This window comes from Neophocaena asiaeorientalis, unplaced genomic scaffold (genome assembly GCF_003031525.2).
Source record: "Neophocaena asiaeorientalis asiaeorientalis breed wild unplaced genomic scaffold, Neophocaena_asiaeorientalis_V1.1 scaffold256, whole genome shotgun sequence".
Taxonomy (NCBI): domain Eukaryota; kingdom Metazoa; phylum Chordata; class Mammalia; order Artiodactyla; family Phocoenidae; genus Neophocaena; species Neophocaena asiaeorientalis.
In genome coordinates this window covers 5,692,506-5,718,494 of record NW_020185324.1, presented here as the reverse complement: position 1 = coordinate 5,718,494, position 25,989 = coordinate 5,692,506, and the positions used below count along the sequence as shown (strand labels likewise).

Genomic DNA, 25,989 nt, shown 5'->3' with positions numbered 1-25,989 from the left:
AACACCTCTATGATCTCTCTTTTCATTTTTCACCACTGCAGAGCACTGAGGCGAAAACAGCTTTCTGTGTCTTGTTAAAGGCTGGATGCTTGATCTTAGGGCAGACAGCCAAACTTCCTCATGGTGAAGCCAAGATAATGAAAGGGAAAGCCTATGGTTTGGGGATTTTGATAGTCACCAAGAGCCCCCAAAATACTGACCAAACTTTACTTTGTGGTTATGCAAAAACTTCACGTGTGCTAAACTCGGTTCTCTAACTGGATAAATTATAAGTTGGGATCGTTCTTGCAAGCTTTCCCAAGGTTCAAATATTTTAGTTAGTTCATATCTGTGGAAGCATATTTCATGTCTATGGCACTATAAACAATGGGTTGATTTGGCCTATTCATTCTTTTTTTTGTTCTTAATATTTATTTGGTTGCACTGGGTGGGATCCTTAGTTGTGACTTGTGGACTCCTTAGTTGCGGCACGTGGGCTCCTTAGTTGCGGCTTGTAGCCTTCTTAGCTGTGGCATGCAGGCTCCTCAGTTGTGGCATGCGAACTCTTAGTTGCAGCGTGCATGTGGGATCTAGTTCCCAGACCAGGGATCAAACCCGGGCCTCCTGCACTGGGAGCATGGAGTCTTAACCATTGTGCCACCAGGGAAGCCCCTGGCCTATTCGTTCTTTTATAACAGTTTCCTTTATTATCATGAGGATCCAAACCCATAGCTGCTTAATCAGAGCTCATAAATAAATTGATCATGCTTTCACATACTAGAGGCTGTTCTGGGAGTGAGACCAGTGAAAAACAGGGAAAAATTAAATGAAAGAAAATAATTCAATACAGCCGGGCTCAAGTCCAGATTGAAATCCAGCGGTGGCTGAATTCAGTTTTTCAAACTCCCTCACCTCTGATGTTTGTATTTGGCCTTATACATTAATGAGAGTTATCATTTCCTTAAAAGTACATGGAAGTTCCTGGAAGGCAAATAATTGAGCTCAGAATTTTAAAAATTATAATTTGTTTATTTGGAATAGGTAATAATATGATTCAAAAGTCAAAACCAATAAAATTCTCCCACTATAAACCCAATATGCCACCCCAAAGGCAACCAGTTTTAACAGTTTCAGATGCATCTTTTCAGATGTATATTTTTTGCATATACAAGGAAATATGTATCTAATTTTTTCCTTTCAAAAGTGCAAAATTTGTATCTGAAAGGATGCATAGTGTACATAATATACAAAATAAGTGTACAGAGTATACATACTACTTATTGTGAAAGTAAATGCTCATAGTATATGTGTTGTTGTATACCTAATTAATATAATTACAAAGTGTAGCATATTGTACTCTATCTTGGAGATCTGTTTCATGTCAGTACAGAAAAGAACTTCCTTATTTTTTGATGTGGCTGTCTAATACAGTATTCTGTTGTTTGGATGTGCCACCACATTTATTTAACCAGTTCCCTATTGACGGACATTTGGGTTGTTTCCAGTGTTTTCCTATTATAAATAAAGTTGCAATAAATATCCTTATGCACATATGAGAATACAGCTGTAGGGTAAATTTCTGCAAGTAGAATTTCTGGGTTATTTATAACTTGATAGATATTGCCAAATTATCCTTTTCAGGGTTGTATCAAGTAAATGTAAGGGATCACAGATTTTCTTCGATTGTTAAATTTAACCTGTATGAAAAGAAGAGAAACTGCTTTCCACACTGCTATTATCTGAATGTTTGTGCCCCGCCTCCCAATTCACATGTTGAAATTCTAACCCCCAAAGATGAGGTTATTAGGATGATGGAGCTATTGGGAGGTGCTTAGGTTATGAGGGTGGAGCTCTCATGAATGGGATTAGTGTTTTTATGAAAGAGACCCCACAGAGATCCCTTGCCCCTTCCACTATATGAAGACACAGCGAGAAAGTTCCAGCTGTGAACCAGGAAGAGGGTCTTGGCTGGAACACAACCACGCTGGCACCTTGATCTTGGACTTCCCAGTCTCCAGAAAGATGAGAAATAAATTCTGTTTATAAGCTACCAATCTGTGGTATTTTGTTATAGCAGCCCAAATGGACAAAGACACAAAACATCAGAGTTAGGTATCTTTTCCACTCTCCAGGGTCCAAGTTGAATCTGGCTTCCTTGGTGAAGGCTTTCTAACCCTTACTATTTCCTCCCTCCTCTATTTCACAGCATTTGCTGTCCTCTCTTCTCACTGTCTTGAGACATTTTTAAAATGTCTCATCTTTTCTAACACTTGATTTATTACTTAATTCTTCCTAAATTTATATATCATTTCCTCAGTTAGACTGTAAGCTCCATGATAGCATGAGCCACACTAAGTATCTTTGACTCCCCTACAATGCCCTGTAAATGCCTGGCATGTAGAAGATGTCCAATGAGTTACCTGACCCACTGAGATGTTTGTAATGGAACTGTGGGAAATGGGAGTGGAATTTCAGGGAATAAAGTGGTACTTTCTAGGTTTCAGCTTTGGCATGGGCTTGGGGAGGAAAATCGACCCTCAGGCAACAAAGAGGGAGAGAAGAGGTGGAGGGACATACACAGAGAAAAATCAGATTAATATGTTGAGGTATGACACAATCCTGCCATAAAATCTTAATCTGGTAAACCATTTATTTCTTGAGAATTTTCCTGCCCCAAAATGTAGGCTCTGGAACACTGTCCTAACTCAGTTTTGCCACCATTGCAGTCATCCCCAGGGGTCTCAAAGTGTGAAGGTGAGAGTGTGTGATCCTTTGGCTGGTCTCCAGCCTAGAGATTATTGCAAGTTTGGAGACAGGGTGGATCTTCACCTCCCTTTACCTCCCCTTCAACCAGGATGCTGCTGCCTATTTCCTCAGGCCTATCCTTGCAGTGGGTAGCTCTTCTTAACATTTTTGACCTCCCATCCCCCTCTGGATCATCCCCTGGTTTGCCACGTGGACTGAAAAGCTCTGATGAGGAATTAAATCCTGGGGTCATGGATGAGATTTCACTCCACACTCGAGGCTGCTGCCCATCTCCCCAGCTTGACTCTCTCCTTGGTGAGATTGTATTAGCCACTTTCATTTTCTACAAAAAGAGATCTCCTAGAGAGGTCACATTGACTGGAAGAGGGAGGTTGGGGATCTGTTTACTGGTAATATTTCCTTGAATGGAAATGCATATTCAGAACTCCTGCCCCCCAAGTTGCATCTTTATACTATAATATCTGCAGGCAGATCATAAATTGGTAGAAAATAGAGTCCAAATATGATAACTTCACAACAATAAGAAACTGAGAAGTGTATATCTTAGCCAATGTTCCACAACTTACTCTCCATTCAAAATTAATGTCATAGTCTTATATATATAACATTTAAATGGCCATTTTATATTTTTCTGTTGAGGGAAAATATTTAAGTAAATAATCAGCAAGAATTATAATAAAAACTCTATTTAAAAAAAAAAAAAACCTTCCTGGGACTTCCCTGGTGGCACAGTGGGTAAGACTTCACGCTCCCAGTGCAGGGGGCCCGGGTTCAATCCCTGGTCAGGGAACTAGATCCCACATTCATGCCACAACTAAGTGTTCGCATGCCACAACTAAGGAGCTCTGGAGCCGCAACTAAGGAGATCCATGTGCCACAACTAAGGAGCCTGCAAGCTGCAACTAAAGAGCTTGCCTGCTGCAACTAAGACCTGGTGCAAACAAATAAAAAATAAATAAAAGCTTCCCATAATATCACTGTAATTATGCAGTTACTTATTTTCGCCTTTTTAATGCTCTGGTTTTCGTTAACTTTCCGGATTTGGTAGCTCTCCAGGTAAACATGGTGCACTTTTTTGGTACACTTTATCACCAACCCATGACATTAAATGAGATAATGTGTGTAATCCCAGGGCCTGACATAGAGTACATGCTCAATAAATGGTAACTATTATAATTATTAATGATAAAACCCCACCACTAACAATTGCTTCAGTTTGGTCAAACTTTAACCTCTTTTAAAATATAAATAACTCTGGAAATATTTAAATTATATAGGGGTAATTTGATTTGCAGCATTAATTCCCTTGAAACTTTGTGGGCCTGGAGTAGGCAAGAAGTATAAAAACGGCATGTATCTACCTTCACAAATTTGATCAGGGATATCTACAGTGAAAAAGCTAATTTTGAATTCTAAGTTTTAAAATAGTAATAATCTATAATTTTCTAAAATATTTAGATAAAAATATATTTGGTCCACTTATGGCAGATAGTCACATGCTTGTAAAAGGGATTGGAGTAAAAGCTTAATGACGGCTTATGGTACATTTTCAAGCTAACTTTCCTACAGTATGGACCCTTCCAGTGTCACAAAATTCCATCCAGAACCATGACCACCAAAGCCAGCCAGGAAGATTGATCAGAAAGGTGAAACATACTGATGCCAACCATGCATTTTTATTGCTTTCATTGCCCAGCAGTGGCATAAACATTATATCATCATCATTTCTACAAAGATACTGATACTCTTTCTTTAGAACCATCTAGAATCTGATATATATTCTTAGAAATAGTCATCATTATCTTTTGAGAGTGTCTGGTTTAGAGAAATGATCAAAAGTCTCTTTAAAGTAAGCCCGATGACTAAGTAATTAAATTAGTTGACATTAAATCTTCTTACTGTCCCACCCTGAACCAGGCCTTAATCCTCAACTTGACTTCAATCTAGGTTTCTCACTTCCTTTTCAGAACCGCATGATTGAAATACATCCAGCTTCGTATGCATGGGCTTGCATATCCATGTCTACTGATCTGAGAAGAGTACTCTCGTAAAGGAAAGCCCCTTCATTTCCCTATAGTTTTCTTGAAGACCACTCCTCTCCCATCTCTCTTCCCTCAGATCTTCAATTTGGACAACACAATTTTGACTCTTTTCTTGGTATTGTCCTAAAGGAAGCTATCAAGTGAGAGAGGATGAAAATTTTCAATGCATTCTTTAAAAAATTCTTTTGATATTTTTTCATCACACAGGATGCAAGAGTATGCTGTGTAAACATAGAAGCTATGAAAAAAAGAACTAGGAAGGTAGCTGAAGATATTACAAGTAACTGTCTCCATCGGGATGTTGAACTGGAAATGGTCTTATAAAACATGTAGAAAACAAGAAAATAGATATGTGGGTGCACTGAAGAACAAAATAAATAAGAATATTTTATTAAGTTAATGCAGGTGTAAACAGTGACAATCCACTGCAGAACTAGATATCATCTCTGCCTGTATCATTTACAATGAAACACAAGACAAAGGGATAAAGTGCCTTACAAATCCCATACCACAAGAAGGCATTAAGATTTAGGAATGGAGTAAATAGACTTTACGTCTTGCTGAACCAGAATCCTCACTCGTACTTCACACAAACAAAGGATACTGTCACTCAAACAAGGGATATTGTGCAAATGAACATGTACAAAAAGATAACAGGAAAAGTTCTATTGGAGATTCTGTTTCTTCAGCCTTGACATGTGGCAAAGCAAAGACGGTCTTCCTTGTCAGTGATCCAGGTAAATGGCCAAGAGGGAAGAAATACTCTGGGACCTCCTGAGAGGGCATCTGAACTTTTGGAAAGCAATGTATTAGGAGGTTTGTGTAGTGGTGAGAACTGGTGGGACTCAAGGGTTCAGGCACAGCTCACAGGCATCACAGGCCTTTTCTGGAACAGATGAAGGTCTAGGGTCAAGGTACTTGACTGGAATTTCCAAAAAGAACATGTAATTTTGCAAGTGCAACATTGAATTCAAGTTTTTTTTTTTTGCAGTACGCGGGCCTCTCACTGCTGTGGCCTCTCCCGTTGTGGAGCACAGGCTCTGGACGCACAGGCTCAGCGGCCATGGCTCACGGGCCCAGCCGCTCCGCAGCATGTGGGATCTTCCCGGACTGGGGCAAGAACCCGCGTCCCCTGCATCGGCAGGCGGACTCTCAACCACTGTGCCACCAGGGAAGCCCCGAATTCAAGTTTATACTCAAGAGAAAACAGAAAAAAAAACAAGTTCCAGACATGATTCTGTCATACAGACTTAGCAATAAAGTCATCCTTTAGAGCCAGGTTGATCCCATGTACCCTGGAAAATCCATTTTGAGAAACACATTCTCTCTTTGAGAAACACAAAATAAACCAAATCCAAACACAGTCATAGAGCAAGTACTCGACAAACGCTGGTTGTCTAAATGTAGATGTAGTAACTCTTTAGTATGTACCACATCATATGAAAGATACTAAGAGACGATGGAAAAGATGACCTAGAACAAACAAGACATAGTACCCAGCCACTGGGAACTTCAAATTTGTTCTGTCTACTACCTAAGAAATAGTATATTAAATAAAAATAGCAAAGGGCACAGAAGACGCATAATGCATTATCACTTATGTGAAAAAGAGCAAAAACTAAAAATATATACACATTTTACAAACATTTCCACATATGTTCATAGAATATCTTTAGAAGACAAATAAACAAAAGACAAGTGTTGCTGCTTCTGGAAAGGGAAACTAGATGAGTAGGAAGATGGAATAGAGAATTTTTAATGTCTCCTACTGGACTTTTTGAATTTTGAATCATAAAAAAGTATGAATTCAAAATTCAATTGCATTTAAATTAAAAAACTGCTAGACAATACTAGGCACTATATAAATAAACGTCAAATTGCATGGCAAAGGCAAACAAATCAGGGGTAAATATAGTGATAGAAAAGGAATTCAAGAGCTGTTTTCCACAGTTTTGAAAAATCTGACATCTCATAAACTAAAATTGCTTTCATTATTAAAATGTTTAAGTATTTTCAACTGTCCAGGAACACACTGGCTGGCTACCCAGAGCGTCCCCTCCTTCGGCAGCATTTCTAGACTTTCCTCCTCATACAAGCATTCTCCTCGAACACCGTATACTATGATAATGCACCACGTTGTAGCAATACATTTTCTTACTGCTGTCCCCATGATACTATGAGCTCCTCAAGGGGAAGTGCTTTATCTTGCTCACATCTGTATACTCTGCCTGGCACAGCGATTGACATGGTAGGGTGCTTCCTAAATGTTCACTGAATTAATGAATTTCTTAAAGTAAAACAGAGCTGTAAATTGCATTCTAAAAGGACAGTGGGTAAAAAAATTTTTTAATTAAAAAATATTAAAAAGAATGTGTATATGTGTATAACTGAGTTATTTTGCTGTACAGCAGAGATCGGCACAGCATTGTAAATCAACTACACCTCAATTAAAAGAAAGAAATAAAAGGAGAGTGGGTGACAGTCTCGGATATCTGAGGTCTGCTGTTTATTGTCTTGGGCAAGTTATTTTATCTTTGCTCCCTCAGCTGTGAAATGGGTAGAATAGTGCTTGCTACAACACAGCTGCTACAGGAATGAAATGAGATTATGTATACACATAGTTGTAAAGCTGATACTTAAACGTAACATATTTTGGTAATGTATCTTACTTTGAGGTCTGAGAATAAGATTATCCAAGTCAGCCAAAGTATCAATGGGTTAAATAACGTAATATCCTATACAAACCAATGGTTTGTTCTCTATGGTTCCTATGTACTGATAGTTATAGAGGATATCAAGCAACTTACAAATACTATATTTTGCTGGACACACACAAGTCATCAAGCTTGGTCTGGTGACATAATTTTAACTTCTAATACAGCATATCTTCAAAAGAAATCACTCACAACCACACTCACATGACAAGACCCCACAGACTCAAAATAAATAAAAATAACTCATACTTAAGTACTGTTGCAACATTGGGACTCTCAATTACCCAGAAGACAAATCAACACTGAGTGAAGGCAAAGGGCACTTCTGCAGGAACTGACCATTAAATCAGGGAATCTCAACCTGTTTTCCTAGGATGAGTGATGGATAATTTGCATGGAGATTTATCATTCAGAAGTGTCCTTTCTCCTTTTCATATGCATTGATGAGTCTCCCGGTCATTTTGAAGTACCAAGGTTTCCTTCCAGGCTAAGGCTACCTTTTTTACTCCTTCTTCCTTTGTTCTCTTCTTCTTTCCCAGCTTCCATTTTCAGAGCTTGGGCCTTTTAAGTTCTACATCATCTGCAGCCCACTGGCCCATTGCATGCCTCTGGTCATGCCTAGCCCTGACGAACTCAAACCACAGGCTGAGAATCCCTGCTTTAAGATCAGAAGTTTCAACGTCGGATTACGTCTCCTCAAATTGTGTATCTGGAGAGTGAAAATGAGAAACATAAGTTATATTTGCTAGATGATATAATAAACTTGCAATAACAGAAAGAAGCATATTATATTTATGTCCAATTTCCCTTACATGATAAAGTGTAACCAACCATCCTGCTTTGCCAGGAACTGTCCTGGTTGTGAAACTGAAAGACCCAACGCCTTATTTTTGCCAGATTTGTGTTCTTGGGTAATTTATATTATCTTCTTGATGCTCTGTTTTCTCTACTATAAAATGGGAATAATCCTAGTATTATCCTAGGATAATAAATAAATAAATTCTCTTTGATTTTGTGGAGGGAGGAGATTGAAGTACTGCACATGAAGCAGTACACACAGTGCCTGATACACGTTTTATCTATCTATCTATCTATCTATCTATCTATCTATCTATCTATCTATCCATCCATCCATCCATCTATCTATCACCCATCCACATAAATCACTTTGGTCCCCTATTGCAGGGAGATGTTAGGATGCAGAGCAATAGAAACCTAACAGAGAGAAGCTGCCTCCTTCCCCCACCTCCGCAAAGAGCCATCCCTCTACTCTCCTTTGCCATCCCTAAATCTCCGACTGGGGGAATAGTTCTTATATCAGAGTTGTGAGGCAAAGAGGAGCTGGCAGTTCCAACAGTCAGCATTCTGTAAAATGAGGGGAGATTATGGCTGATAGCCTTCTCCTTGTTCTTTAACTTTTTACTTTTCCTTCAACTTCCGATCCCTGCTAATATTCTTACCATTTTGCTGCTTTGAGTTCATATCTCGGGTGCCACATTTTTCCATATCCATCACTCCCACTTGAAAAAAAAAATTATTTTTATTTCCATATAACACAACTCTACAACCCACACAGTGACTCAAGTTTAAATCCCAGGTTCCTATGAAACATTTTTAATCCCTTAGGAAATCTGGTAGACTTCCATATTCCAGGAGTCCCAACTCCTGAGGTTAATTCAACAGTTTAATTAATTCAAAATTTTCTAAATTTTATTCAGGAGTATATACTTATATTTTCCATTCTTCCCCCAGAGATGTACCATATTCTGAGATACTTTATCACACGCTGGTTTTCTAGTCCTTTCTAATGCCAACTAATTATTTTTCACATGGAAATGCAAGTTGGCCACAGCCACTTCCTTGGACAAATCAAAGCCATCTTAGGTCTTCCTATCACTGAAACTTGATCCTTATATTCTGGCTGTCTCAGTTCTGTTAAGTACTTGTTCATTAGAAGAAGCTGACCTCCACTCCCTCAATTACACCACTTTCCCAGATCCACCCACCTCTTAAGGGGTCGTAGGGAATTTCTCAACGACTATTGGAATTCCCTTCCATTTTCCACTTCTCTATTTGTCATCAGATAACTCTATACACAGATCATCATCAGATCCTTTGGTGTACTTCTCAAAGTACTGGGGAAATGTTCGTTCTGAATCATCTTAAAATGAAAGGAAATTATTTGAATAGCCACGTTTCCCTGAATTTTAATGGCCCCCTTGGGTAAATAGAGAAATACACACATTAAAATTATTTTAAAATCTATATAACACCCTCAGCCAGAAATCTTGCAAACTACTCTATGGTAAAAGTATCACTGCTCTCCATAAAGAACTATTTTTATTATTTAAAGGTCCCAGAAACCAGCTCAATATAACAGTGCAACTAATGCTAGACAAATTGAACTGAAACCAACAGGCATTTAGCTTTTTCTCTTCTGTAAGTCTGTGGTTATTTACATGACGGAAAGAAATTATTTAACACTTGGTCTTCTTCAACCTCCATACACAACCTTTCTCTCACGATCTTCACCCAGCAATCCTGCACAGCTTCACTATAATTGCTATCAAACAGTGGAGTGTCTTTGCGCTACCTTCCAGAGGCAAGACAGGTTTGCTTGCAGCCATGATCCAATTCTCACCCCCTTGGAAAGGTTACTACAAGTGTTCACTGCCGCCCTTCAATGAAAGTAATACTGCAGAACAGTAACTAAAAACCTACTTTGCATAACTGAAAGTTGGCCCTGGAAGGGAAAGCTAATAGGAAACCATTTGATAAATCACTGTTTCCTGCTGGGGGCACCCCCTAGCATTTTGGGTAGAAAAGTTCCCTGTTACACGGGACTGTTCTGCAGATTACAGGAGATTTAGCATCCCTGGCTCTGCCCACTAAGTGCCATTGTGACAAGTAGCACTCTCATACACTTCTCCTCAACCCCAATGGAGACTACTACAATAAAGGAAATACCATCTCTTTTTAGACAGAAGATGATTGTCAGGGTTACACTAAGGAACAACAGGAGAGCTCCCAGAATCATCAAGTGAGTCCTCTTTTTTGCTGGATCTGGATATGGTTCTGAAAAACAAAACAAAATAAAAAGAAACTAAAGATAAAATCTTCTTTGGAAGGGGCCAAGAGAATAATCATCTTTGAAGCTTAATTTAGGATAGTATTAGGTTAATTTTCTTAAATACCATAAGTTCCTTTCCAGTGAGTGGCTGGAATGGTGAGATACCTCAGATATGAAAATGGGAGCAGCATGGAAAAGTGGAAGCAGCCCAAGCTTTGGACAGATGAACCTGGGGTTAAGTTCTGCTGCCACTCACTAGTTTTGAGATCTCCAGTAAGTCCTTAAACCAGCCTAAAAAATGGAAATGATAATGAAATTTTTGTGAGGCTGATGTTTATAAAGTGCTTTTCACAGGGAGTGGCAACTCAATATTATATGGTAGCCTTGATTATTTCACTTCCTGCATTCCTTAATATAAAAGGTAGCAGCCTACTGCACATGGCAAAGATGGAACATGAAGGCCAACTGGCATTGTCGAAGAGCTCCTGCTTCCCCATATCTGTGGCCATGATTGGGACCATTGTTTGCTATCTTTTCTTTCTCCACAGTTTGAACATCTTGGGACATCTAGTCATTGGCACCTCTCACCAACCTGTCTCCAGTCCCATGCAGGAAGAAAAGGGGTCTTACGGCACATGATGCTCAGAGACTGCTAACTCCCACCTCCCACCATTAGCCATGATCCATGACTACCTAGTTCAAGCTTTAAAGCTGTAGTCAGCTTTTCTCTAGTAGCTTGCAGTTTACAGAGCCTGTTAATAACTTTATGAATTAGGTGTGCCATTTTTTATTTTTTAAATTCCCAGGTTACAGATGAGGAAACAGATTCTGAGCAGTTAGGTGAGTTAACCCTAGGTCTTCCCACAAGTAAGTTATCATAAGATAGCTTTTAAATGACAGGAACCTATTATACTAATGCAGCTCCTACCAAAGTGATTCACACCCCAGTAAGAGCATCTCTTTAATTTTCTAAACTTCTTTTGTTTTTTTTGTTCATAGGACCACCCTGGATTGTCTTTTCCTATTGTTTACCTTTTCTATTCAATTTTTTATTTGTTTTCTCTGAAGTACCTAAGCTTTACTTTCAACATCTAGTGGGGGAGAGAGTGGTGAGAAGTGCCTCTGAGAAGCAGACAATATAAACCTCTGGGTTTATATTGGGTTGGCCAAAAAGTTCACTCGCTTTTAAGTAAAAATAAAAGACACATTTTTCATTTTCACGAAGAACTTCATTGAACAACGTATTCACTAACCGAACGAACTTTTTGGCCAAACCAATATTAACATCATGCTATCAAGCTCGCTTTCTCTAAAGGTCTGAGCCTCTCACCAGAATGTATCCTGCCTTACCCACTTCTATAGGAGAGTGAGATAAAAATAAAATAGTTGATTCTGCGCAAACAAGAGTCTCAAATTATTTTCATACACCGTAGCTCATGTATTCCTATGATGGTATTGCCCAATAGGTTATAACTATATAAGAAAAGTGAAACACACAGAAGAAGTCAAGTTGCTTGCCCAGGGACACACAGCCTTACGCACTAAGCAGACTACCTTGGAGGAGGCAGATGGGGAGGAAGGATCTCTCCCGTTTGGAATAAGATAGGAAAGTACATTCCATTTGCTTCCTGCCACAGAAACCCTGGAAAGAAGGAAACAGCTCTGATGTGCTCAGATTTGGATTCCTGAAACTTGGTCTGAGTTGAGTCTTCCTCTCCGGTGCTGCCCTAGATCCCCCAGCCACAAGAGCATGTCCTACATAAAATGAGATTGCCTGTTTTATTATCTACTTCCTGGAGAGTGTTAACTGAGTCCCCAATGCCTGGCACGTACCACATATTCAATAAATATTTGCTGAATGTTTATTAAGTTGCAATATGACTTGGACGAATGGAGGTGAGGAAGTAGGATGCATTTTGTAAATACAGTGTTATTCATTCATTCAACAAACAATGAAAGCCTACAATGAGCAGGCATCAGGCTAGGTAGCAAGTGACAGTACTAGGCACATTTTAATTGAGACATTCATAATATTACCTGGGATGACCAACTCAGCTGTACTGTTTTCCTCATGACCTAATCTCCGAAAAATGCAGTAGAAAATCTCGTTAGCTGTTGTGTTGATTCTTAGTGTGCTGGTCACATTGAAAAGCTTCTCCTCCCTCTTGGAACTGGTAATGGTGGTTTTGCCACTCAGGACTCGGTGGTCACTGCTTGTCCAGATGACTTCAGCCTCAGGGTAACCCTCAGCCTGACACATTAGTTCATGTTCAGAGGTGACTGGATCCACAGAAATTGTTTGGTTGATTTTGCGGTATGAAGCTAGGTCATGAGCAAAAAGAAGGCATGGCTTTCACTTAGCACAGAACTAGACATGTGGCTTGGTCTTGTCTACCTTAGAAAGAATACCAATCCAGGCTGTTCTCAGAGAAATAAGCTTAATGTTCAGATGTTTCAGCAGTGGGGAATGCCTGGTAGTTCTGCCTCAACTCTTCCACTCATACTTGGGCCAAGTTTGGGCTTAAAGGAACAACTACCTTGCTATAAAAAACATATTGCTATTTTTATTGAGCTCAAAGTATTGATAAATGTATAGATTAATTAAAAGAGAATTGTCATCTTTAAACCAGTAGTCTTTCTATCTAAATATAAAATATGTTTGTCCATTTACTCAAGTCTTTGTATGTTTCGCAGTAAAGTTTTACAGTTTTTACAAAGGGCCAAATTCTTAAATTTATTATCTCTTTGTTGATGTAAAGCTGTCTTTATAAACATGAACATCTCCAGCTGTTCAGTACTGTTTTCTTAGACTTTATTTAATAAACAGAAAATCTCATTTTGATGGGCCATTCACTTTTCCAATTTTAGGTAAATGATAAGAAATTAGGTATGAAAATAGTATAACGTCATTGTAAAAGTGGATACGTGTTCCCTGCATGATAATTTTTAAAGTTTAAATGCATTTTAAAAAACTTTACAATAGTTTTAGATTTACAAAAAAGTTGCAAAGATAGTACAGAGTGCCCACATACCTCTCCCAGTTTCCTCTATTGTTACCATCTTACATTACCATGGTACTTTCATCCTAACTAAGGAACCAACATTAGTACAGTACTATTAACTAAACTTTATACTTTGTTCCATTTCACTAGTTTTCCCTAATGTCCTTTTCCTGTTCTAGGATCTCATCTAGAATACCATATTATGATACTTATTTTTTAAACTTTTTATGCTGGTTATTTTAATAAATCATTTAATTATACTCAAGGAAGAAACTTTGATTAAATTTTAGATCATAAGTTTGGGACCCTTTTAGGATTAAGATACCCGATGTACTAAATATTCTAGTAGATTATTTAGTCCATTTACAATGCCTAAGAACTTTTTCATGTTTATTCATGATAAGTATGTTAACATGCTATTATTCTGTTGGCATAATTTTTATTTTACTCCTAATATTTTAGTGTAACCACTAATGGTCCACCTAGAGCCTTAATTCTCCATTCCTTTACTAAAGACACAACAATGGCTTTGTGATATGATATATTCACAGAGATTTAATACAATACAGCCAGGATCAAACAAAACTGAAATAATGATATTATGTTCAATGAAAACATTGAAAATCAACATAATTACAATTTCAAAACATATAAATAATGGTTCTCATGAGTACTTGAATCCTCAACCTTTATCTACTATATTTAAGCATTCTTTTAAAAAGGAATCCACTGATTATACCTCATGAAATAATATTACCATAACAGGTTCTAATTCATATAGCACATAGCTTGATTTTTGGACAATTAAAATTCCAAGCCTAAAATCAGAGTGAATAGTAAACTTTAACGGTAAAATGTTTGCTTTTTTACCCTTTGATTATTATTTTTAATGGAATAAGAACAAAGGAGAATGTTGTTTCATGCCTGGGCATATGTATAAATGTACTGTACTGTTAACGGCCCAACAAATTAGCGGATTCATTCTACTCACTGATTAAATACCCATTTTATTAGTCTCTCAAGTGGAGCACATGTATTTGGGTTTAATAAGAAAATATTAGAACCTCCACTTATATGTATTTTTATCATAACAATTAAGAAATAATCTAAGCTTAATGAGATTTACTGATTGACATTGGGCCTCACTTTGTCTTAAAGGAATAGGGGAGTTTTATAACACCTAAGGGAGGACAGTGACTTGTTTGGGATTATTATAGATATTCAGGCCCTCTCATATAATTTCTTTTTAAATATTTATTTATTTAGCTGTGTAGGGTCTTAGTTGTGGCATGCGGGATCTAGTTCCCTGACCAGGGATCGAACCTGGGCCCCCTGCGTTGAGAGTGCAGAGTCTTAGCCACTGGACCACTAGGGAAGTCCCTCTCATCTAATTTTAACTAAACTAACCTGCTTACAAAATGAACAACTAATTAAAAGGTTTCCCACAAAGAAACTGAGGATTGGATATATTACCAATAATTCAAGCAAAAACCAAAAGGAAATGGCAAGAGTGATACTTATTACCATGACTTTATGAAGTAAAACAACAAGTACCTAATTGGATCTGACAAGGCATTGGTTAAAAAAACCTTAAGATTGTCAAGACCATCCATTTTTGTTAATGAGAAATTTCACCTAAGATATATTATGCCTTGAAATATTAGCTAACTATAGTGAAGCATCATAATTAGTAAGACTGAAAATATTGTTTATTAAATTTTCATTTCATATTTTTAAAATTTCTATTTTTGTACATTTATAGAATGTGCAATGTATTATGTTGAACCATATGAAATTGGTGATATTCAATTTCTTTTGCCTTTAAAAAATGTCAATTTCTGATGATATAACATATATTAGCACAAGTACATTCTTTATAAACACACACATACATATATTAGTTTAACATGCTTTACTAATGGGGTAGGTAATCGAAAACATTTGCAGACTCCTGATTTACTAGATCTAGCGTACACATGTTCTAATGCAACTATTACATCCAGACAACGAAAAGCTAACAGTGGTTTTGAAGTCAATATACAACTCAGGGCTTCCCTGGTGGCGCAGTGGTTGAGAGTCCACCTGCCAATGCAGGGGACACGGGTTCGTGCCCCAGTCCGGGAAGATCCCACACGCCATGGAGCGGCTGGGCCCGTGAGCCATGGCCGCTGAGCCTGTGCGTCCGGAGCCTGTGCTCCGCAACGGGAGAGGCCACAACAGTGAGAGGCCCGCGTACCGCAAAAAAAAAAAAAAAAATACAACTCAATACACACTTTGGAGGTACAAATACAGGAAATAAACCTGGTTGTTAAGGGCACAGACTTCAGAGCCAGATTGCTTGAGTTTAGAACCTGGCTTCATCACTTAATAGTTTAATGAACTTGGCAAATTACTTAATTTCTTTGGACCTCAGTTTGCTCAGCCATGAAATGAGAAGAATACCACCACATATCACTGACTCTTGAGATGTCACCTACTGAAAGACACACTCAGATTTCAGAGATAGTAAAATGTGAAAAACATGCATCTTAGACATGATAAAGCTCCTACTCCATAGAGTCGCTTGAGGATTAAATGAGATAATATAGGCAAAGTGCTTAGGATAGGGCCTGGCACATAAGTACTATATAAGTGTTAATTACTACTGCTTTTACTGCTAGAGCTGCTCTTCCTCTTCTTACTACTAGCAAAGTGCACTCATCTGGTATTCTTTAGAAAGTACTGACAGTTCCTGATGAACAGTCTTGGAAATAAATTTTCATGTATCCAAACCTGTTCGTGTTTCAAATTTTTTAGGCTTATCCTATTTGAGGAAATATGCCATTCATTCATTCATTCAACATACATATTTTTGTGGGTTCTTATCACACTACTACTCTTATATGCCAAGTCCTAGGGATACAGTAATAAATAAAATAGATGAAATCTCTGCCTTTGTGGACTATATATTCTAGAAGAAGGAGAGAGATAATAAACAAAATATGTAGGTACATTTATATGATACATTACATGATATATTAGATGGGGATTTAATGCTACAGGGAAAACTTAAACAGGGCTGGTTGGTGAATTTGGAGGAGAGATGGGGTTGGTGAAGAATGATAGCAGTTAATCCTTGGTCCATATGAACAAATTGGCTTTATCAGGATAACTATACATACTCTGTTCTTTCAATGCCTCATCCCATTTAAGTTCTTGAAAGTAGAAACGGGCACTTCATTTTCCCTGCTATTAGATTCAGTGTTTAAGGAAAAATAACATTTTCAACTGAAAGTCAGATGCCTGAGAGTCTGGTATTTAAACAAACATGAAAGGTGCAATAACACCAAAGTGATAATAATTGAGTTAATCTAAAGCTAAACTCTTTCAAATTTCAGTTTTGAAATGCTTCACCTTTAAAATCCCATGGTGAGTAAACTCCCTATGGGGAAGCTGTGTTACCACATGTTTGCAGTGATGGGAAGCGAAGCCCGACAGCGTTACTGTGAAATCGTTTGCATATGGAGGTGACTCAGGAGTTCTACTTCCCTGAGTTGTAAAGCTCATGCAAGCTGGCCACCGCACTTCTTTGGTGACACTGCCTCAGTGCAATTGAAGCTTGGTAGCTGACTTGCTTTCAGTGCAGCTCAACTTGACCTCCAAGACCACTATGTGCAAATGACAACTAGATGGACTGGGACTAGGATGCCAAATTGGTAATTTATACTACAAAATGGAATGGTCAGACAAATCACATCCTCAAATCTGGTTGGTCAACTGCTTTGCTCCATCAAGGACCCCTCCTTGGAAAAACCATCAGTGCCAAGAGATTTCCCATTGTGTCAAACCACAGCAAAGGAAATCACAAATCCACAAGGGACATTACAGAGCCCAGGTAACCTGGAAGAACACCCTTCTTCACTACAGGGACAGCTTTTCCACTCTCTGCATACTCCCTAAGACTGATGAGAGACTCTTCTTCTGGAAGCAGAGACATATACTCTATACTTCCTTCTAACCGACTGCCAGGCTTATGCTCTTCCTCTCTACCCTAGATCCAGCAATGCTGGCTGTTCATGGAGCTAAGTCTTGATAATTTCTTTAATGCCTTGAAACATAGTATGCCTGATATTTGCTGATGGACTGAAGAAAAGTTAAAAATCCCAACTTGGGATCCCATCAGCTTGCTTTCATGAATATCTGTTAATGGAGAAGCATATGGTAAGATACAATTAAATTAAATCTACCTCACAAGACAAGTGACATTTTGACAACAGTAGCATTAATTGAACCAGAATTAGAGACCCAGCAATGTACCATAAAACAGATGCATTTCTCCTAATTCTTATATAATTTTGATTTTGACTTTATAATGATTAGTTATCCCTTTATGATAAGTGTAAACTTTTTCTATTTATATTCCTGACATTCAGATTGATGGTACTTAGGAATAGAAACACCAAGGGATGATGATTTAATTCTAGTCACATATTAAAAGGTCACCATGTAAACAAAAGAAGCAAGCAGATAATCTCAAAACTATGACTAGAGATGGCAGATTTCAGCTCAATATCAGAAAGTAATTACAATAGGCTATAGAAGGAAGGTCCAAATGACAGGGGTATCATTGTAGAAAGTATGTGAGTAGAAGATCCTTTCAGGGGATTGCTGTTCTTTGGGTGTTTGGATTAGCTGCTCTTGCCTGGGATCCTTTCAGCTCTCAATTTTATGAATCTTAACAGTGAAAGCAGCGGTGGTCAGCTAAGGTGTTTTCCTTTACTGAGCTAGAAGCAACCCAAAACTTTGAATCCAGGTGACCTGCTGTCATATTTATAGGTCAGTACCCAGGAATTTGACACAGTTCCTCTTCAACACTCCAAGATAAAAATGGTACAGATTTTTAAGATGAATGTATGCCTAGTGAGCATAGTTTATACTGTCTCTGAGGAAGAATAGTTTATTCAATACTTGACATGATTATTTTTTGCCTTCATAGTCTTTTTGAATGTGAAGTCTTTTTGAATGTGAACCTTACAATGGGGTTTGTCATTAATATATTTGTTTGGATTTGACATAGAGAGGTTCAAAGAAAAAATGCTGGCAGACCTCATAAAATTAAGAAATAGGTATTGAATTTAAAAATTCTTGGAGGGACACACAAATAGTGACTATTATCCTTGCATGCCATGGAAGATAGTGGTGAAGGGAGGAGAGACACTTCTGTGGTTCATTTATTCTCTTCCACAGTTTCCGAATTATTTGCAAGAATATATATATATATTTATATATATTACTTTTATAATAATAAAAAAGTGAAGATTAGGAATTTATTTATTTATTTATTTTTTTGCGGTACGTGGGCCTCTCACTGCTGTGGCCTCTCCTGTTGTGGAGCACAGGCTCCGGACGTGCAAGCTCAGCGGCCATGGCTCACGGGCCCAGCCGCTCCGCGGCATGCGGGATCCTCCCAGACCGGGGCACGAACCCGTGTCCCCTGCATCGGCAGGCGGACTCCCAACCACTGCACCACCAGGGAAGCCCTAGGAATTTATTTTTAGGAAAACTGAACGTGTTGTGAAACATGACTGCCACATTTGGCTCTGGATCTCCAGGGACTATCAAACAGGATGTGCTCAAGCAATGCTCATTGGATGAGTATGTGAATGAATGAATGAACAGACTGCTGCTATGGAAAGTGAGGCTGGACTTCCAAGATTGAAAAGTTCTCAACACTGAGATATGGTTCTAATAAAGGCTGTGTCTATCTGTAATAGGTCTTACCATTGACTTTCAAAGTAATCCGCTTGTAGTCGGCACCACCATAGCTGATCAAGCAGCAGTAAATCCCTGCATCCTGCAATTTCACATCTGTTATCTGAAGTGCGGCCTTCCCCAAGGGGAGCTGGTTCTTCAACAGCAGGGCCCTCTGGTTGTAGCTACTGTGCTGAACATTCAGGTCTTCTTCCCCATTCACAAACTGAATAATTTTCTTATCCTCCATTTCCCAGTAAACAACTAATGCCAACAGGTTTAATTGTTTGTCTACTGGAAATCTGCATTCCAATGTCACATTGCTGCCATACTCTACCACATACAGGTCCTTGGGAACTGTGATAGTAAATGCTGAAAAGAAAGATGACCAATCTTTAGAAGATGGAAAATTCCTCAAAAAATTTATAGAATGAGTGCAGGGTTTATAAAAGCTTTATCTGATCACTTATGTGATAATTACATTTAAGGACTTACTTCCCTGAAATACATATTTTATCCAGTGAGCTTGAGACATGTTTTAGGATGTATATCTCACACCTGAGTTAAAATAATAAAATTAGCTAAACAAGTTGTAGTCCCAAAATTCATAAACATACACTACTGTAGAAATATTACATGGTAATGGGGTGCTTATAACCAGGGATACTTTGTTTCATGTGGACATCCCCAGAATGTCCTTTGACTGGACACTCATTGCCTTTTACATAGTCTAAATCATAGATTCCAATAGTCCTCTCTACATACTGCCTGAAACTCTTAATCAGTTGTCTGGCCAGAGGTAGATGAGTACAGAGATTTAGGGAGGGTCTCAGGCTGATGCCAGTACTGTGTTACCCTGACACTGCATGTACACTATAATTCTTCCTTAGAATATACTCACTGGGAGAAGCAGGTCATAGAGCAAGGTGGATAGAATGATCCTGCCCTTGTTTAAAACAAGCATATAAAAGTATACACATAGGCCATTTCCTCAGATATTTTAAGTAATTATCCTTGGGAAATGGATAATGGATAATGAGTAATGGATAAATGGATATGGGCTAATTTTGTTTCTTTAGATGTGTCCATACTCCCTATATCTTTGTCCATTGAAATAGGTTTATGAAGTATGTTTATGAATTATAATAAAGGAAAAATAGAATGTCTTCTCTACAAAAATTATATCTATTTTATGATTTCAGTTTTTTATCTTATAGTTAAAATATTTAAATTATAGAACCTAATGAAAGGATTTGGTGTCTTACCTTTCAGTAAACAACAGTAAGCCATGAATGTAAAGATACTGTATATCCTCATCTTTCTGGAATGACCTAATTATGGAAAACACAAAAAGAAAACTGCTTTACTCAATAATTGAATATCCAGACATTATGGGACTTGGCAGTTTTAACTGAAATTGTCTTTTGATAACCAGACAATGACTGATTTGTAAGTGCTGAAATACAGCAGGGAATTTAGAAGTTCAATACCTTCACTTAATATCCCACAGCCACATAAAGCTAAATGAAAAAAAAAAAAGGTACTATGATGAGAATTCTAATTACAAGGCCTGTAAAAAAACTTGTACACTCAGAAGAAACCAAGAAGAAAATATTGCACCAAAATCCTCTCAATTACTTTTTGTTTTTTTCCTGCAGTGTAACATATCTAGAAATCCAAGCCTGCCCTATACAAAATTTCAAAGCAAGAAGAATCTGACTTCCATTATCTCCCACCTTTCAATGCCTTTTCCCCCCACTAGCAGCTTTCATCCTACCCTTTAACTATTCAAGCCTTCTGCATTATTATCCCAACCATGCCAGTTCTCCCTCAGGTTCCATCCTTCTAAAATCTCCTCTTTCGTCCTTTGCTTATCCCAAATTATAAATTCCATTCCCTCAATAAACTGATTCCACTAGTAGTAGGGGGAGTGAGAAGGAGAAACAGTTGGATTCAACCACTTCACATTAAGATGTGACTCACTCACAGCCCTCTTTCAGGGGTATCTGCCTAGATTCTACACTTCATTGTGTCATCCTGCCTGAAATTCTACCAATTCTTTGATTCAGCAAACATTGATTGAGTAGTTTTTCTGTGCCAGGCACTAATTTAGGCATTAGGGATACAGCAGTGAACAGGAAAGAAAAGTCACTCTCCTCTAGGAGCATATATTCCAGTAGAGGAGTAAATAGTGATTTGTTCTATAGTTCAGCAAATCTGTATTTTCTCTCTCATGTAATACATACATTTACATTTTGAGAAGAAAGCCGGCTTTCTGCCTTAGGGTCTCTTCGACCTTTGTATACATACAAAAACTCACAATTGATCAATTAATCAATGTTACACATATGTAAGGCAGAAGATTTATGTCATGCATATATAAATAGCTCCTAAAAATCAATAAGAAAAGTACACACAACCCAACAGGAAAATGAGCCAAAGGTTCTAATATACAGTTCAGAGAATAAGAAATACAAATGACATCTAAACATAGGAAACGATGCTCAATTTTACCAATAAAGAAAAAAATAATAGTTTAAGATATGAGACACCATTTTTCACTTATTAGCTTGATCAAAATTATAAAGTTTCCTAATATTTAGCATTTCTGAGGATATGAACAAATGGGTTTCCTTACCCACTAATGGTAGGAATGTGAAGTTGTATAACCTTTTTTGGAAGGGCAATTTGGTAATCTCCATTAAAATCTTAAATGTATATGTCATATTAGCTTTCACTTCCTCTCTGAGAAATATATCTTACAAAAACAAAAACACATGCATGTAACAATAGACGCCAAAGGATTAGCACTGCTAATACCAGCCCCAAACTGGGAAAACCCTAGATAGCCTAAATGGTTAAATAAATTTTGGTATGTCCACATAATGTAATACCATTAAGGAAAGAATACATGTAGATGTATTGACTTTGTAAAGATGTAGAAAGTAAGTTGCAGAACAGTATATGTAGCAGAAATCCACTTTTGTTTAAAAAAGAAATAATCTGTGTGTGTATATTTAGACATGGAAATTTACAGAAAAATCCATACCAAGATGCTGACAGTGATTATATCTAGGAACAAAATTAAAGGAAGAATAGTCAGGTATTTATCTCTTTATAGTTTTCAAAAGGAAGAAAGGATGGGAGAAAAAGAAGAAAAGGGAGATGAGATTGTGAATGACTTCTTTGGTGTTTTCCTGTGTCCAGATTTTCAAACCAATGAATATGTTTTATTTTTATTAGAAAAAAATAAAAACAAAATTTAATGAACCATTTCATCTTGCCAAGCTGCAGAGAGTTTGGCAGATGGAGTAGTATAATGGAAAGAACCTCAGAACCCCAAACATCAGAGTGGAGGTAGAATAATGGCATGTGTTTATTTTTCTATTTTTTCTTCATTATTAAAATAATATTACCACATTATGGCAAATAAGAAAACAAGGGGAAAGTCACCCACTATTCCATCACTTAACCCAGGGAGCATTTGGTAATGCCTGGAAACATCTTTAGTTGTCAAAATGGGGTGGAGAGAGGGTTGCTACTATCTAGTGAGTAGAGGCCAGGGATGCTGCTAAACCTCCTACAATGCACAGGACGGCCCCCACAGCAAAGAACTATCTGTCCCAAAATGTCAACAGTGCCAAGGCTGAGAAACCTTGCAACCACTGTGAGCATTTCGGTATATATTTTTGTTCCAGTCTTTTCCCCATGAAGCTTTTAAGAACAATTATACACATAACACCCATTTTTCAATTTAATATTTTGACAAATAATTTCCATTTTACTGCATGATATTTATAAGTATCTTGTTTAGTGGTCCCGTAATGTTTAGTTTCCCTGTTGTTAGGTAAGGATTGCTTCCAGTTTTAAAAATATAAGTATTTGTGTATTCAGCAAATATTTGTTAAGTATCTACTGTGTACCAGGTCCCAGGCTAGGCCCTGAGGACAGATTTTCCTCAAGCGGAACTGTTGATCAAGGACAAAGAACATTTTCCTGGTTCTTGATACATGTGGATAATTGGTGCCAGTTACATTGGGTCTTCACCTAGCACTTGGTTTTGTTTAAAATATATATTTTTTCTAATTTAATTACAAAGTACAACTTGAAGTTTGTTGATTGTTTTAGTTCTTTTGTGAATTATCTGATCATTTTTTGGCCTGTTTATCTTACTGGTTTCTTATCAACCTGTATGAATCCTTCATGTTCATATAGATATACACATACAAAAACGGTAAAATAAAACAAATCATCATCAGCCTCTTGCTAGTGTTAGGTGCATAATTCTTATTTCACTCCTTTCTGTCTGCTCTGTAAATGGGAAACAGGGATGGCAGCCAGGACTGTGAGAACACAAAGGTTGCTGAAATGAGGCTGCAGCAGCTATCTGCCTATCCTTTATTTGGGCCAGAGTTGATTATACCACAATTATAAAATACTAATGTGATATAATAAACACAAATACATTTATTGGGCAGAAGAAAACTTAAGATGCCCCTAACTCCAAGCAAAGAACTGAATAAAACAGAGGGGCATTAAATCCACTCATGGATTTCAACTAACTTTTCCAATGTTTATGGCATACCCTGGTGGAGTTCCTACCCCTTAACGAATTTAGTTGAAAATTTTAGAGGTAATAAAAGTTTACTGGAAGGTGATGGATTAGATCTGATATTTACCTAATTCCTCATTACAGCTCCTCTTCCAAGGCTCCATTCCCTTGGAGTGCAGTTGTTGTTAGTGGAGGGAAGATAGGTAGATAGATAGATAGATAGGGACCATGTAAACAGACATGGTCTTTGACCTCTAAACTCCACATTAGGGCAGTTGGTGTGAGAACGCTGACATCTTCTTCAGGGAAGAAACTGACAGTATATCTGAATTCCCAGACAAGAACTGAGACATTTAAAGAGCAAGGAAAACGTGAACTAGGGAAGAAGCGATGGTTCATTCAGGATGGGGAAGCAGGTTTGTCCCTGGGGGAACCCAGTGTAACACTATGGAGCTGATACTACTTCTCTAGCTTGTTAAGGTAGGATGGGTAGGACGAAAAGACAGGGAAAAGAACTCAAGCTTTCTTTCTCAAAAGTATAAGCAAGGAGTGTCTTGATATCTGTTAGTTCAGGGTTTCCTTTGATTGTTACCTGATGTATATGTACTATGATTTGATTTTTAAAAATTCCTAGAGTTTGAAAGTGTGTCTCCCAGTAAGCTGAAAATCTACCCAATTAACAGATCGAGTTGATCGATTTAAACCTCTATGAAATACAAAACTCTATTAAACTCGACTAAACCCTGTGTCCTTTCTCCTTCCCCTCAGTCACACTGAGATATTCTTGTACATTTCCCAGGTGTCGCTTCAATTCCCAATAGTATTTCTGTGGCTTCCTTTAAGACCACACTCTAACTATTGTCCTGTAACCTCTGCCTACTGTACTTAACTGAAAAAAAGGCTATTTTTTTCTTTAGAGTATCACAGTTCTTAAAAACTGCTGGGCAACTGTCAATGTGAACTGACACAACTTTTCTGAAAGGAAATTTTCAATTTGTATCAAAAGGCTGTTAAAACATTCAGACTTTGATTAAGTAGTTATACTTGTAATAGTTAATCTGAAAGAAATAATCAACAATGTCCCAGATATCTATATGCAATGATGTTCAGTGAATGGCTAAAATAGTGAACCACTGTAAATAATCTTTATGTCCAGCATGGGGGATTAATTTTGTTTGGTTGTCCAGCACCATAGAATGTAGCCATTAAAAAAAAAAATCACATTTTTATAAAGCAATTTAATCCATAGAAAATCAGCCACATTAGGTGCACAAAACAAGGTGGAACAATGATACATGAAGACTCCCTGTGTTTTAAGACAAACCCAAACTGAACTCTGACATAGGCTAAGCTCAATGTGGCTAAGAAATGTTTAACATTTTTTTCCTTAGGCTCCTCTCTTCCGCCTTCAGGACTCCTTTAGTCCTCAAAGCAGATAGAGCAAAGAACTCGGGCTCGGGTATCCTGGCTCTTAACAGCAGGAAGGGACCTTAAGAGATGCTGCAGGTGTGATGACTTCCCCAGATCAGACTGCTAGTGAGCAGCTAAAGGTGGACTAGGACCCGGGTGTCCCGACCTCCAACCCAGGAATTTCCCTCTAGACCCGGTTACCCACCTCAGGACCACATTCGTGAACGCGCAGGAACATATATGTACTTACAGGATAAGCAAAACTGAATCCCCCTAGCTAAAGGCTAAACTTGTTACTTGTTCCAATTAACCTTAATCGGCTCTACTGCACCCAAACCATCACGCTTTCCCTTTCCCTTCTCCTCTCTCCATCCCAAAGAAAGGGTCTGTTGACGTTCCGTTTTAAAGTGCCCAGCGAAATGGCCAAAGATGCTGGCCAGTGAGCGAGAACGCTCCCTACCTGCGGGCGGGAGACTCTCGGCTGGCGGGGAGGCTTCGGCACTGCGCCCGGGACTGCGAGGACCACCCGCGGCGGGCCGCAGCTAAAGAGCTAGCTTGGATTTCTCCGCCCACCCCTGCCAGACAGTCCCGCCCCCGGATCAGCACCCCACGCCCCCGACTGGATTTTCTTACGCTGCCGCTAAACTTGTAATCTGGAAAACAAGCGGATTTTTCATTTTTGGAATAAAAAGTTAGATAAGTGAAACCAAAAGTGAAACTTAAG

General features: G+C 38.1%; 2 protein-coding genes across 11 annotated transcripts in view; both read right to left on the bottom strand.

The window, feature by feature from the left end:
- PDCD1LG2 (programmed cell death 1 ligand 2) overlaps positions 1 to 7,975 on the bottom strand; it is a 118,285-nt gene extending 110,310 nt beyond the window's left edge. For all 9 annotated transcript variants that reach the window (XR_003001703.1, XR_003001702.1, XR_003001704.1 and 6 more), the window contains exon 1: positions 7,841 to 7,975. The gene's annotated coding sequence lies outside the window, so the exon portion shown is untranslated. The remainder of the gene's footprint in view (positions 1 to 7,840) is intronic.
- CD274 (CD274 molecule) lies at positions 7,764 to 25,854 on the bottom strand. 2 transcript variants are annotated; one of them, XM_024734234.1, is made up of 7 exons: positions 25,726 to 25,854; positions 20,569 to 20,634; positions 19,334 to 19,675; positions 12,609 to 12,893; positions 10,469 to 10,576; positions 8,962 to 9,021; positions 7,764 to 8,210 (listed from the first exon to the last, which is right to left on the bottom strand). In XM_024734234.1, the coding sequence occupies exons 2-7, from the start codon at positions 20,618 to 20,620 to the stop codon at positions 8,188 to 8,190; spliced, it is 870 nt and encodes a 289-aa protein (XP_024590002.1). In that variant the 5' UTR covers positions 20,621 to 20,634; positions 25,726 to 25,854; the 3' UTR covers positions 7,764 to 8,187. The 2 variants fall into 2 exon arrangements, with proteins under 2 accessions (XP_024590002.1, XP_024590001.1); XM_024734233.1 differs by lacking the exons at positions 7,764 to 8,210; positions 8,962 to 9,021 and having other exon boundaries at positions 10,368 to 10,576.
- Between the last annotated feature and the right edge of the window lie 135 nt (positions 25,855 to 25,989).